Below are 13,633 nucleotides of genomic sequence, written 5' to 3'. Positions count from 1 at the left end.
AACTAAAGAGAGAATTATTTTTCATCAGCAGAAGCAATCTGTAGTCCATTGATTGCATGGTCTAGTTTACCATTATCTACAACGGGAGTTTAGGTAATGGCCTGCAGTCACACATAGACAGCTAAATTCAGGAGCCTTAATCCACAAGTTTAACTCCACATAAGGTTTCCATTGTGTGCTCAGCCTGAAGGGACCCTGGCCTTGTTCAGCTCCTCCTACAAAGGAGACTAGCCTACTAATCATGGTGCAGAACAGTTCTAGGTGATTGATGCAAGGAGAAGAAAATCAGGGGCACGGAGGCGTGCGGAGAGACCCTTGTTCTGGCAGCAAAGCCTGGGATCTGAGGGTGGCTAAGGGAGAGGGAGTCTCTGTGTTTAGTCATTAACACTCCCTACCCATAATTTGGAGACCTTGGGTATGGTCTCCAGTTTGGTATCGCATTGTTTATTAATAGAGTGGTTATCTAATGTAGGTGGCAGGCAAAGACCTGGGAACAGAAACAGATTTCCATTCACTGTCTTGCCAGAACCAGCAGAACGTCGAATCCTTTTTGTTTGACATCTGTGTTTCTCCCCACTGGTGCCCTACTTCTTACACATCCAGTTTCAAGAGGATGGGATAGAATATGGCCTGATCCACTCTATGCTGTAGCTTGGTAGTTAATAAACTCTCCTGGGATGCCAGTGGTGATAGTTTAGACATTTTGAAATTCCGAGTAAGTCTCAAAGCAGAATCCTACCCTTAAATTGCCTATTAGTCTGCTATTTTGGAGCTTAGTCTATGAACTTTTTCTTGTAGCAGGTGAAATATTTTGAATGATATATAAGAAAGCCCTTGGGTAAAAGATACATCATGAATAAATGATAATGGTCAACATGAAAGTCTATTCACAGGAAGTATTATCAATCAATATGAGTGACTATTGAGAAAGATTTAAGGCTGAGACTTTTAAAAGAGCATAAGCAATTCATTTCCCTTCAATTTTCAGCAAGAACTGAGGATATATATATAAACTAAACTGTTTTAAAAATCCTAGCCTAAATTCTAAACAGAGTTAAAAATACAGGACTTGATATTGCATCCTGCTGCTCATAGAAATGGTCCAATGTTGATATGTGTATTCCTTGCTTTATCAGACCTTCCTGCATCTTAATATCTCGGGAGAACTGATTCTGTCAGGAGGATTCTGATCCTGACCGACTGTTGCCATGGTATTGGGTTATTCTGGGCTGTGATCAAGAAGAGCAAACAAACTTGAAAAAAAAAACTGGCTTTAAAACATATTCTCAAGCCACAGTTGCCTGAGACTAGTTTTTGAAAACTAAATCTTGATTTTTGTACAATGTGGCAGTTGTTAAATCCTTCTAAAAAACCATACCGATAACCAGAAATGTTGCTGTGACAATAAATACATACAGAAATAGAGGAAAATGCAGGAGGAGAATTCTCACACTATTTGAAATTGTTAATTTTCATTTAATGGTATTATCCCACACTGAACTAAAACCCCCAGCTTCTCTGAGAGCATTTGAAAGAGTAGAACTTTTTGCAGATTATATTCCTCTTTTACTAGGCACTATTCCAAAGCTGGTGGGAGTCAATGAATGTCTTTTTGATATTATGGATCTTTTGAAGTGAGTGCATAATAAGGAGTTTGTCTCCCATCCCTAGATAGTAATATAGCTCTTCTTTTACACCTGTTAGTATTCATTCAATTGCAAGTCATCTATGTTTACCAAAAGTGCTGCAGAAAGTTCTAGAAACACGAGACACTATTTTCTGTATGCAGGCGTTGGCATAATAAGTTCACATTCTTAGAGGACAGAGTTCCCTTGATGGGAAAAGGAAAAAAAAAAAGGTCCTAAGAGAAATCCTAGTGGGGTATTATCCAGGATGATGACCCCAGAAGGATGCACAAGTTTCAGCAAGCAGTATTTGAAACAGAAAACAAGCAATGCAGAATTATGTAGGGAATGGGGGAAGTTTTCAGCAAGTTCGTTATTTACAGATGGATAATTTTGTTTGCAAATTACTAAGCATGTTCTTCCTATTCCACAGGCAGAATTCACAGCCATGAGGGACCAATACATGCGAGGCGGAGAAGGCTTCATTATCTGCTATTCCATCACAGACCGCCAATCCTTTCAAGAAGCTGCTGAGTTTAAGGAACTCATTTATCGTGTCCGGCACACCTATGACATCCCCTTAGTGCTGGTGGGAAACAAAATAGATCTTGAAGAGTTCAGACAGGTAAGCAACTTCTCTGCTGGTTTTGGCTTGGTTTTCCTTGGCTACCTTAGGGATTTCTGTAGCATATGTTGTACAGAACTACCGAGAATTATTAGCACAAGATGAGGTTTAATCAAAGAGTAACACACTAGGATTGGTAATAAATTAAGGACTTAGCAGTAGTTTTCATTCGTATATTATGGATCTTAAAGTAGTCTTCGCCAATCACATCCAAATGTTCTTCATTTTTACTTGAAAAGGAATCCCACTATTTTCATTGGAAGTTGCATATATATCCAACATGGAAATAGGTTCAGTCAGGATCTTTGTGGCAAAAAAGCCGTTTTCTTTGGAAGTTTCCAACCATTAAATACAGAATTTTTCATAAATGTACCAGATTTAATTAAAGGTTTCTCAAACTCAGACTGAAAAAAATTCTAGTTAAAATGGATAAACGCATATACGATTATCTTTGCCTGAAAAGCCAGTGGCTGTGTTATTAGAGTGCTCAGGTAAGATGGGAACATGCAAGACTTGAATTCACTTCGATTTGTATACAAGGTTTGAGCCACCACCACCCATAGAGCAGTAGATTTCTTTGACTATGAGGGCATTGACTACGGCGCTCTCAAAGTCTTTAGTAATCTTTGCTCACCCTTTTCCTTTTGCTTCCTCTCCGCTTCCTTCTTGCTGTTTGTGTTGATGTGTGTGTGAGCAAGGGAGTGAGTTAGAGAGAGACCCTCTTAGGAATGGCTTGGTTGTGACCTGGTACTGAATGGAAAATATCCTTAATCTTAAGCAGAAGCTTCAAAAAGGGGAAAAAAAAGATTTTCCTATATGGGAATCTTAAGAGACCCTCTATATGTACTACAATTGCTTTGAAATGGCTGACTTCTGTGCAGACATATGTAACAGTTAAATAAAATGGTGTTTTTCAGTTCATTAGCATCTGTGCTCACATGATCCTGTCTACTCTTTTCCACTTATCTTGTCACTCTTCTCCCCATTTCTTTGTCTTCTTTCTTCTACCTGAAGAAAATCCAAGGCAGTGTTAAGCCTGAAATTAGTCCTGAAGATCTAATGATGTACATTTAAAACTTCACATCTGTTTCCAGATCATTGGCTTTCTCCCTAAATCATACTGTGACAAAACCTTAATGGTGACAATCCAGTTGCAGTTTAACACGCAGCTTGAGACTTCAAATAACAGTGCCATGTGCAACATGGAGTACAATCTGTGCAGCTTCTGGGGTACTTATACACCAGATGGGGGAGGGATGTGGATTCAGTTGTTCTGTTGGAACAGGACATTGCACCTGATCCCAACAGAAATGGGATATGATTGATAACCTACAGTTACCTATAGATGAGGTTTTCAGGAATGTTCTATTCTCTAAGTGATATGAAGGCTCTTGGAGGACAGTTATATTTGGCACCACCTCTTTCTGATCTTGTGTTTTGTTGGGCATTTATATTTTAATCACTGTCAATGCATATATAAATATATGCCTGATTTAAATGTTTTACATGCTCCTTGATGATCTTGTCTGGTCTCCCAAAAAGGAAAATTAGTGTGCGTGAATGTCTGAATTGGATGTCACAAACAGCGCTCAAGATTAAAGGGCATGGGGAGGTTCTTGGGAATGATATTAGAAATTATGTCTCTGAGATGTGACAGACACACAAAAAACGTTATACAAGGTTGTCACTGAAGATCCTGCCTGAATGTGTATCAAGGCAGTTCCAAATTGTAGTCCTACTTTTATTAAAAGCTTTCAATGAACCAGGATTTAGGTCTTCAGAATCTTTTCCTCCATAACCCCTCTACAACTGTCAGCAAACATGACAACGTCAGAAGGGTTTTCTCAAATATTCTGCAATCCAGACTTTGAGCCATGGGACACCCTTACATCAAGACTAGTAAGATAATACAATGCAGATCTGCTCCTTTGAATAAAGCACTTGAATATGACTACGTCTACATGAGCAAGTAGCATGAGCCAACAGGAGTAGAACTGTAGAACAAAACAGTTTATTCTGAAGTCCACATTTTGGGAATTTATTTTTAACTTTGGACTAGCTCTACTCCAGGGCCATTGTCTCCATGATTAGCCGGTGCTGAGGTGTGTAAGTTGTGCTTCTGGAGCATATCTCCACTTAAATTTCATCCATAGTTCAGGTAACCTTCACAGAGACCACTCCACAATTCAAAGCAAAGCATGGTTAAGTGGAGGTGATTAGGAGATCCTGCTCAGAGTGCCTCTCTGACCTCAGCTAATGCTCTAACGTGTGGGAGGTCATCTCTGTGCCCAGCTTTAAGCGCATGTTAATGGACTTCGGCAGCTCATTATTTCAGAACTGGGAAGTGATGGTGTGCTGTATGCTTAACAAACACTGAAATAAGTTATATCTGTGCTTACCTGTTAGGTTAAGCAATATCTAAGTAACTTGATGAACTGTGGGAAGGTAGATTGAAAGGAATCTTTTCAAGGACATGTACTGTAGTTACAGCTTCATTAAAAGCTCTTGGGTGGTCAAGAGGGATAGACAGCTAACTCTGGGGTGACAGACAGCAATGGTCCGACAAGGTATGGCATTAACATATCAATGAACAACCAGCGAGGCACACAAACATACCAAATTCAAACAACTGAGAAATAGTAGGTGTCAGAATGCAATTAACCAGACTGGAATTTGGCCAGGGCACCAGGGCTAATATTGTTGCTTTGTTTAATGACATTTTTCTCCCATGAAATTCATTAAAGCTACTGTAATATTATTCATGATATTTGGAAACATAACATTAAGTTCAACATTCCCGCGCATCATTTCCATTTAATGACAATTCCGCAACAATCAGACAGGCTGTAGTAGCTCGGTCAGGCAAAGCTCTTGTTTTAAATGTGATCCCCTACATAATACAATGAATGATGTATGTCACTCGCCTCAAATCTATCAACAAGACTAGAAGAATAAAACTAATCTGCAATTAAAATCTTGTGTTAAGAGAAACACTAGTGAAAAACAAAGCCAAGCAGCTTATTATTTTTAAATAATGTTTTAATTTTCTGATGGTTTCAGTAAAATTATTGTTGTCTTTAAGTATGCCTGTCATTTTTAATGTCTTAAGAAATGGGTTTGTCTGTACTCGTTCTTAAAACAAGTTTTAATTACATCCATCAGCCTAGAGAATAAACGCTTTCCATTTTCTCTGAAACAATGTGGGGGAACAACCGTGAAACAACTGTGGGGAAAAAATATAATAACTCATTATCTTGATGTGCATATTCAATTTGGAGGCAAAGCTCCCTCCATCCTCCGTTCCCTTCCACCCATTTGTATTGCAGCTGCATCTGGTCCTTTCTGACTTTTTTCTGTTTTGTGTTCAGAGATTCACTAGGAAAATGAATGAACGTGAATGGTTAAAGCATTCATCTGTGTTCATTCCTTGATTTTTAGCCATTGCTCTAAGAAATATTTAAGTATTATATGTATTTTATCCCGTAGCTGTTTGATGTAAAAAATAGCACACTAAGTGCTTGATTAGATACCATTTTGATTTCAGTGCTTTCTAGCATTAAAGTAATTAGATTAAAAAAGATAGGCTGTATATGTCTTCTAATGTCATTAGAGTTTCAGAAACATTTAGGACCAGCTGATAGGTAGTGCAATAAATACTTTTACTTCAAGTAAGCTTTGTCACTTTACTCCAGATCAACATCTGGTTCTTACTGAAGTTTAATATATATATAATGGATAAATATCTAATTGAAACACATTCATCTTTAAAAAATACAATCAACAACTTGATCCTACTTGAGCTCATGCCATGTGAAAGCTAAATTGCAGCTTTTAATTAAAATATTTTATGATAAAGATGTGTGGCACTGCTGAAAGGTTGCTTGAAAAAATTATCCATAAGACTTTGCCTACGGACCATTGCAATATATTACATTCAGCAGAGAGGAACTAGCTACATAAACTCCTTTGAACAGTGTGCTGTAGCTCTGAGCTGGAAAGAATAGATACTTTCTATATTTTAAAACTTTTTTTAAAAAGAAGTTTTTTAAAACTTTTAATGTAGATGTGAGAACCTCTCTGGAAATTTTACCTATATAGAAATCACATAGCCTTCATGGAGCAGATTTTCCTGTACACTTTTGTTTGACCCCAGAGGAATAAGCTGTGGGCTCAGTCGACTCCATGGATAACATGTTGACGTCCATTGAGTCCGAGGTTATGAGGGCAGCTCACGCTTCATTCAGCTCTTGGCCTCTCTGGGAAGCCTGTCATCAAAGTTGTTAGTTTTGCCAGTACAGTCTTGGTCCTGAAAAGAATTATGCAGTTGTTTACCCTTCCACACATGAGTTGTCTTATTGGCTTCGAGCACAAATATGAGCAGGAGCAGTGGTTTTGAAAGCATTTTCTTCCTTTTCTCTCCCCCTACAGCCTCCCTCCTTCAGTAGGAAATATGAAATCAATATGAAATCTGTCTTTAACGTGGAACAATATCTTATTTGGAGTGCAAATTAATTACAGGGGCTTCATAATATTTTCTTTCTAAGATTTTATTATACCACAAGATAATTCTCAAACCAGGATTACAGTGGCTCAGTACATTCTCATGATCTGAACCAGCTGCCCGCAGAACATCCAAGAACACTTCGATGAGGTTTTACTCTGGAATTTGCTCAAGATGAGCTGACTGGTTATCAGAAACTGTGAGCATCAACTTTTAGATTTCTCGTTTTGACAGTTGTTCTGTTTTCATGCTGGCTTCTAAAACCTTGAAATATTTATTGAGTCTGAGACAACTAATGTTCTTTTTGTTTTGGTTTGGTTTCCTTTGTATGAATAACTGTTCAGTATATTTCAAACATTGTCAGTCTATAGCTTCTGGTGCCTGGCTGAAACACTGAAAATACTTACAGAACACGACATTATATTTTATTTTATTTTCATTTTTCAGTGCACGACTATGAAGCATTATTTACTAGATGCTCTCTTACTCATATTAGTCATGAAATGTATTCTGAATGTCTTGCCTTAGCATCAGGCTGAATTTTTTTGCTTTTGGGGTTAAATCTGCTCTCAAATTTGTAAATGTCCTTTACCACCAGTAGTTCCATTTTCTCTTAAAGACATTTGGGTGGAAGAGTCTGTCTACTGAAGACTCTTGTTTCCCATTTATCAGGCCAGTGTCCTACACAAAGAGTGAAAGGTTTCATTGTTTCTTCTGAACTTTCTAACTGCAAGTCAAGGAAAATGCATTTGCTGACAGAAAATAGTATACATTTAACTATAGATATGGTAAAGTGATTAGGCTAAATGAGTTGGCCAGATTCTCGATAAAATCCATGCAGAAAAACAGGATTTAACACATATATCACAGAAGTGATACATAAAATGAGATGTATCTGCCCGTGAAGATGTCTGTCTTTCTGTTGACTGTAGAGGGAGGTATGGACAACTAGATTCCTAGCCCTTACACAGCAATACTTGAGTGAGATGAAGACTAAATAATTTGTTTATGACATCCTTTCAGTTGAGAATCTAAACTTACTGATTCATTCTGTTATTATTGTTGCTGCTGACTATAGACTAGACTTTTGAAGCATGCTTAGCTTGCCTTTGGCTTTTGAATGAATAAAATCTAATAAATAGTCATTCTTAGGTGGTGCTCCCTTCTAAAGATCAGTATGAGCTGTGATCTCAAAATATCTCAGATGTATTCAGGCAGGCTTACCCTAAATAAAGGCTATAAAAAACATAGTGGTATCCTTAATGGAAAAAAGCCAGAGGAGAATATAGCATAGAAGGGCAAATTCTTCAAAACAATTTATTTGAATGTTGCAATGAATTTTTAGATTAATTCATTTATCCATCTTGACGTCATCTTGACTGTTCATTTTCCATGGACATCCACACAGTTCCATTTTGCTAGCATGAATGCCTGCTGACAATGAATTACATTTGTAAGGAGTTGCCACCTTCACTTACATTCGCTTGCCTACATATTACCTTTCCCACATGACATCACATCATATTCTTCGCTTGTTCTTCAAATTCTGAATAATATAAGACATTTTTGCTGTTTTGATGGAGCTATGACAGTTGTCTGAATATTTGGAACTAAAACCACTGAAGTTGTCATGATGTTTTATTATCTTAGAAAACTGTCAAACCTTTGATAATCACTTTCTTATATTACCAAAATATATATCTGGATTCTGTCATGTTCCTCTACACCTCTACTTTCTATTTATTTTTAATTTATTTTGATTTTTCAACATTTCTTTCACACCATTCACTGTCCTAAGAAGTCTTCCTTACATTGTTTAAATAAAATATTTTAGTGTTTGCCTCCCTCCCCCCCCAAAAAAAAAAAAAAAAAGTGTGTGCTTTTCTATGCCAATGCATATGTAGAAGTCAGTTTGGCAGTTGTAGTCTCTTGGAAGGAAATTTTATTATTATTAACTTAACTGTCTCTAGCAAATGTTCATTTATACATAGTTTACCTGTTTGTCATTACAATGCTTTTATACTTCCACAAAACCCCTGAAACAACAGCTTTATATTACCCAGGCTGCAGTAAATGCAATCAGACATACAGACAATTGTAATGAAACTGTTGGCTCATTTCTCGATTCACAATTGTGTTAACCTCTAGTGAACCATCCTGTAAGCCCTGTAATCCCTTCAACCCAAAGCAGAAGACATTTGAAGGGGACTAAGATGCAGATAATAAACTGCTCTATACGAGAAGAAACAACAGAGAAACAATAGCTGAACTGCAGATAAAAACCATTTATAACAGAAACCCCCGGATATTCAGAGATAAAAACAGAGGTAACTAATTGCTTGTAGCCAGAGCGGGACAACACAGGACACGTAGCAAGGGGTATACACTAGGGATGGTCCTGCAAGGTCACTTCACAGCTAGGGATATTAAACAGCAACGCACTTTATATTATTTTAAAAGGCTCCCAGTATTTGTTACCTCTACCTGCTTTACCTTCACCCTCCACCTCAGAGATTTCATCCTCCCCATGTACCAAATCCTGGTGTGGCCATGTTTGACTCCAGTGGGAGAACGCCTCGGAGGAGAGGCATGAAGCTACAGAGATACCCTCTCACTTCTTGTCTTCTTGATGCAGATTGCTCCTCAAGGTGAACTCGGACTATGAGATTTGTCTGTTTGGTCTGTAACTTGGGAGATTAGCTGTTGTGAAGGCTTTAAGGCACTTTTCATTTGGCAGCCATGCCAGCAGGATCTTTCTTCTTAACTAAAGTAAGCAAGTTCTGTTGGAAAACTACCCACACAAAACAGCCTGAATAAGTTCAGGATGCTGTTGCATTCCTCAGAGCCTCTCAGCGGGAAACCCATTGGTTACACAGTGACCACAGAAAGAAGTACAGCTTGCAAAGAAAACCACAGTGGTATCATCTGTTGGGTGACTGGGGCTTAGTTAGTAGCCTGTACAGATTCCTGTGCTGGAAAGCAAAACTTGTGAGGGAGCTAATTATCCCTGAAGGACTTCCATAGTTCATTTTTCACCAGCAGAGCAAGGTGTAAGGAAGGAGCTGTGTGTGACTCTCACGCCAGTTCCTCCCCTGCTCCAGGGACAGTGCTCTAAAAGTCTGGTTGCAAAATTCAGTTTTATTCATTTTCAATTTAATTGCTGGAATCTTCATTGTCCTGTCTGTGAATCTTCCTCGCACACGCTCTGCACAAGCCAGGCATCAACCTGTTCTTAATGCAGAAAGGGGAGAAGCATGAACATACCACATCAGGCAGTACTAATTGAGGCACAGTTTTGCCTCTCCACCATCCATGCCTGAAGCAATATGACCTCCCATCTCTCAAGATTTATCCTCTCATTTTCTCCACAGGGGCAGATAGACGTGAAAGGGAATGGCATGCAACAGGAAGGTATCTTTTTATATACGTGCTCCTATTTTTACATCAGCAAAATCAACGTTTCAGCCTAACTCTTATGTATTATTTACTACCATTCCAGTTCAGGAAACTATTTAAGCATATGCTTAATTAGAGTAGAACTAATGCATGTTCTTCATGTTAATCTGCACTTGAGCGAAGATGCTGTCCTGAAAGTGAGACAGTAATGAGCAACTTTGTAAAAATGAAAGTCCCTTGGCAAAGTAGCAGATTAATATAGGAAGCAACATTTACTGAGTGCATTGTTTCTATAAAAATGTGAATTCCTGGTAGCAAGGATAGTTTCCTGTGTGGTTTTGGCAGTAGTAGCTCAAATTACTTGAAAGAAGAAATTTTGCCAGAATTTAATTACAGCTCATCATGGTATCACAAATAAGAGCATGACCTAGCATTTAAAGAAAAGAAGATTAATCAGTTTAATCATCTTTGGTTTTTTGAAGATTTTTTAAGATTTGCTTGTATTTTTCTCTTAATGACTCACTTTTTTTTTTTTCCCCCAGATGAATTAGAAACTTAGAGAGATTTGGTTTTATCCAGATCTAACAACTTGGCTAAGAATAGCAGCACGTTAGCTTCACACACTGTGAGGTTGTTTAAGCTGTGCAGGCATGACAAGCCAAAAAAAAAAAATAATCCCCCAAAACCCCTACCCAAACAAACGAATCTGAAAAACAAAATGAAAGGGAAAATATCTCTGTGTTATATCCATTCTGGAAACTTCCAATCTCTCATCCATAGTGTCCAAATTTTACATTATAAAGTCTATGTATAACGGCAGCTTCTAAATCTCTGAGTAAATTGTTTGATATAGCATAGTTAATTCAAGAAGGTCCAGGAAATTACCTGTGATAAAATGACATTAAAGCACATTACTACAGTTGAAACTGAAGATGCTAAATGTCTATAAAATGTCAAAACTCTGGGTTTGGTGTTACAGTTATTAACGGTATTAATCACACAGTTTTACTGATCAGAACCCCAGACCCAGTCTAGGAGTCAGGGTATGATATCTTGTTTATTTGAAATTAATCGGTATTGGAGTTGATACAGTTTAATATCTTCATCCACCTTGTCTTGATGGGTGTTATTTCAAAAAGATAAAAGGATGGGCATGCCTTCTGTCATTGCTGCATTTATTTCCTCTGTTGCTCAGGGAATGTTCTTTCCCTCCGTTTCCACCTATGTCATTTTTACTACCTACTACAATCCAAAAAGGTTATTAAGGAGAAAAATAATACGTCTTGTCAATTTTTTTAAATTGTCTGGTACAAGCACTAACGCAAACGTGCGGGGTTTTGTATGTGCTTGTGTGTGTCTGCCTGTTTTAACATTGTAATCTAACACCAACAATGTGCTCAGTATAGGATATTCATCAGCACCACAGGCCACCCTTTGGGTATTCCTGTCATAGACAGTCATTGAAATTTTGAATTTGCTTTACATCTCCTCTGAGGTTGTAGGGAAGACAGTGCCTTTACATTTAATGATTACCAAAATCATGGGACAATTCTTCCATTCTTTTCCTGGCTGTGACTCATACAATCTCTTTTTTTGTTATTATTAAAAAAGTAAAATTTGCCTTTGTTTCTGAGACTCTATTCATTTCTACAGCTCATGATTTCTTGGATTTTTAAACCTGAGGAACACACGAGATAGATATGTTTTGTTGGGTTTTTTTTCCGCCTCTGAAATCTGAGTGATATTACCCCAGACATGCTTAGTCCTAGCCCACTGAAACTACAGACCAAACCTAGTCACCTTCCTGTCATTGTGTCAAACCTTCCTAGCGACTTCTTCAGACCACACACAAGCTATTGCCGCAAAGTCCTGGTCTATTTTCCACTGAAGTCAAACACAAGACATACACTGTCTGCAAGATCAGGCTGGGAGGTATGGCCAGATTCTCAGAATTATCAGGTCATTTTCTCTTAATGAATTCTGAACTGATGCAGGAATGTGGGCTTCAGGTGGCATTCCCAATCTCTTTTACTGTCTTTCTTAACATATTGTATGAAGGAAATTGTGTGGATTTTCTCTGTTTAATTAAAAATAGAGGGGTTTTTTTTAATAGTTTTTTTAACAGGTCATTTGTTATAGGTTAGGAAGGGATTGCAGGCGGTTCTGTGTTTGGTGGAGTCAGAAGAGAAGGTGGAAGAGCAGGAGATTGGAAGAGGGAGTAGCAATGATCTATGCGTTCATTGGAGTGAAATATGCATTGAGCATTCATCAGATCTAGTGACATCTGACTTGATTTGGGCTACAGTCCTGTGTAGCTACATTCCCAGTGCACCCCACTGAAGAAATGTTGCTTATGGAGAAGTTGTATTCCTTTTTCATCCCATTTTCTTTCCCATCTGAAGTGAATGAGATGTTTTCACTGATGATTGCCTGTGAACTACAAGATGACTGGTGATGCCAATTAACCTTTTCAGGATTATAATGCTCCCAAAACCAGGAAGGGGGTAGAACTTGAGAATAGTTTGATTTCATTTTGAGTATCTGCAGTTGTCAGAACCCCTGAGATATGTCAGAAAAAAAAAAAAAAGAGGAATGGGAGAGTTATAGAGATCATAAATGGGTCAGCAATGCTTTGTGATCAGTGAGACTGAAGCCTGAAAGTCCTTTGGGAAACATCAGGCAGGACTTCAGACATGGTGGTGGCTGCAAAGAAAATCTTTCTTGAGCTCCTGAATAATTGCTGTGTAAGACTTTAAAAGTATTTAATCTTGCCATACTTCTGAATTTTGAGACAAAGAGTATTTCACTGCTACATCTGATGTCTTTGCTCTTGCTGGAGTTTTGTATCTCATTTGATAAACACTTGAGCCTGTGAGGAGGAAGAAGTGGAAGGTGGGGAGGGCTCATAGGTCTCAGTTCACTAATTACTGCTTTTTCTTGCTGAAAACATATACTTCAGTTCTTTTGTGTGTAAGGATAACTCCTAGATGAAAAGCGTCCACATAACTTATCAAAAATCCAGGGAAGTTAGTATATTTTTTCCTTCAAACTCTGTGGAATCTGAAGTATGAAGCCATGGCTAGATGGGACAATGGTGAAAGTGCCCCTGTACTCTCTTCTGAAAAACTTTCCTGGCGTTCTTAGTAACAGGGGTGAAAAATATAAAGGTAGTAAGAACTGAATTTTTGTCCATGCCAATGCTCCCTCTATCTGAGGTGTAATTAGCCTTTCAGAAGATGCTGGAGGAACTCCCACTCTTTGTACCACTGTTCTGTGGACAGGAAGAGTGCTTCATTCTCCAGGGCTGTCAACCTAGCACCATTTATGTCATTTAGATTTAACACAAAAAAAAAAAAAAAAATACTGCTTTTACTAATTTTGGAACCATAGCACATAAAAATAATTTTATATTTGTCCTGATTGCCTGACATTTTCAATATGGAATGTCCGTAAAAGAGAAATTGCTTTTTATGGAGCACAAGTAAA

The 13,633-nt window shown here is 38.0% G+C and overlaps 1 protein-coding gene across 1 annotated transcript; it reads left to right on the top strand.

Annotated features, from left to right (window-relative positions):
• Positions 1 to 2,058: 2,058 nt before the first annotated feature.
• LOC104080298 (GTP-binding protein Rit2-like) lies at positions 2,059 to 2,250 on the top strand (the record flags this gene model as incomplete). Its single annotated transcript, XM_009582647.1, has 1 exon — positions 2,059 to 2,250. A coding segment is annotated over one exon (192 nt), but the record flags the coding sequence as incomplete, so codon positions are not given.
• Positions 2,251 to 13,633: the final 11,383 nt, after the last annotated feature.

Source organism: Fulmarus glacialis, unplaced genomic scaffold (genome assembly GCF_000690835.1).
Source record: "Fulmarus glacialis isolate BGI_N327 unplaced genomic scaffold, ASM69083v1 scaffold10710, whole genome shotgun sequence".
NCBI classification, from domain to species: domain Eukaryota; kingdom Metazoa; phylum Chordata; class Aves; order Procellariiformes; family Procellariidae; genus Fulmarus; species Fulmarus glacialis.
Note: the sequence above shows the minus strand (reverse complement) of the source record. Positions and strands in the feature narration are given on the sequence as shown.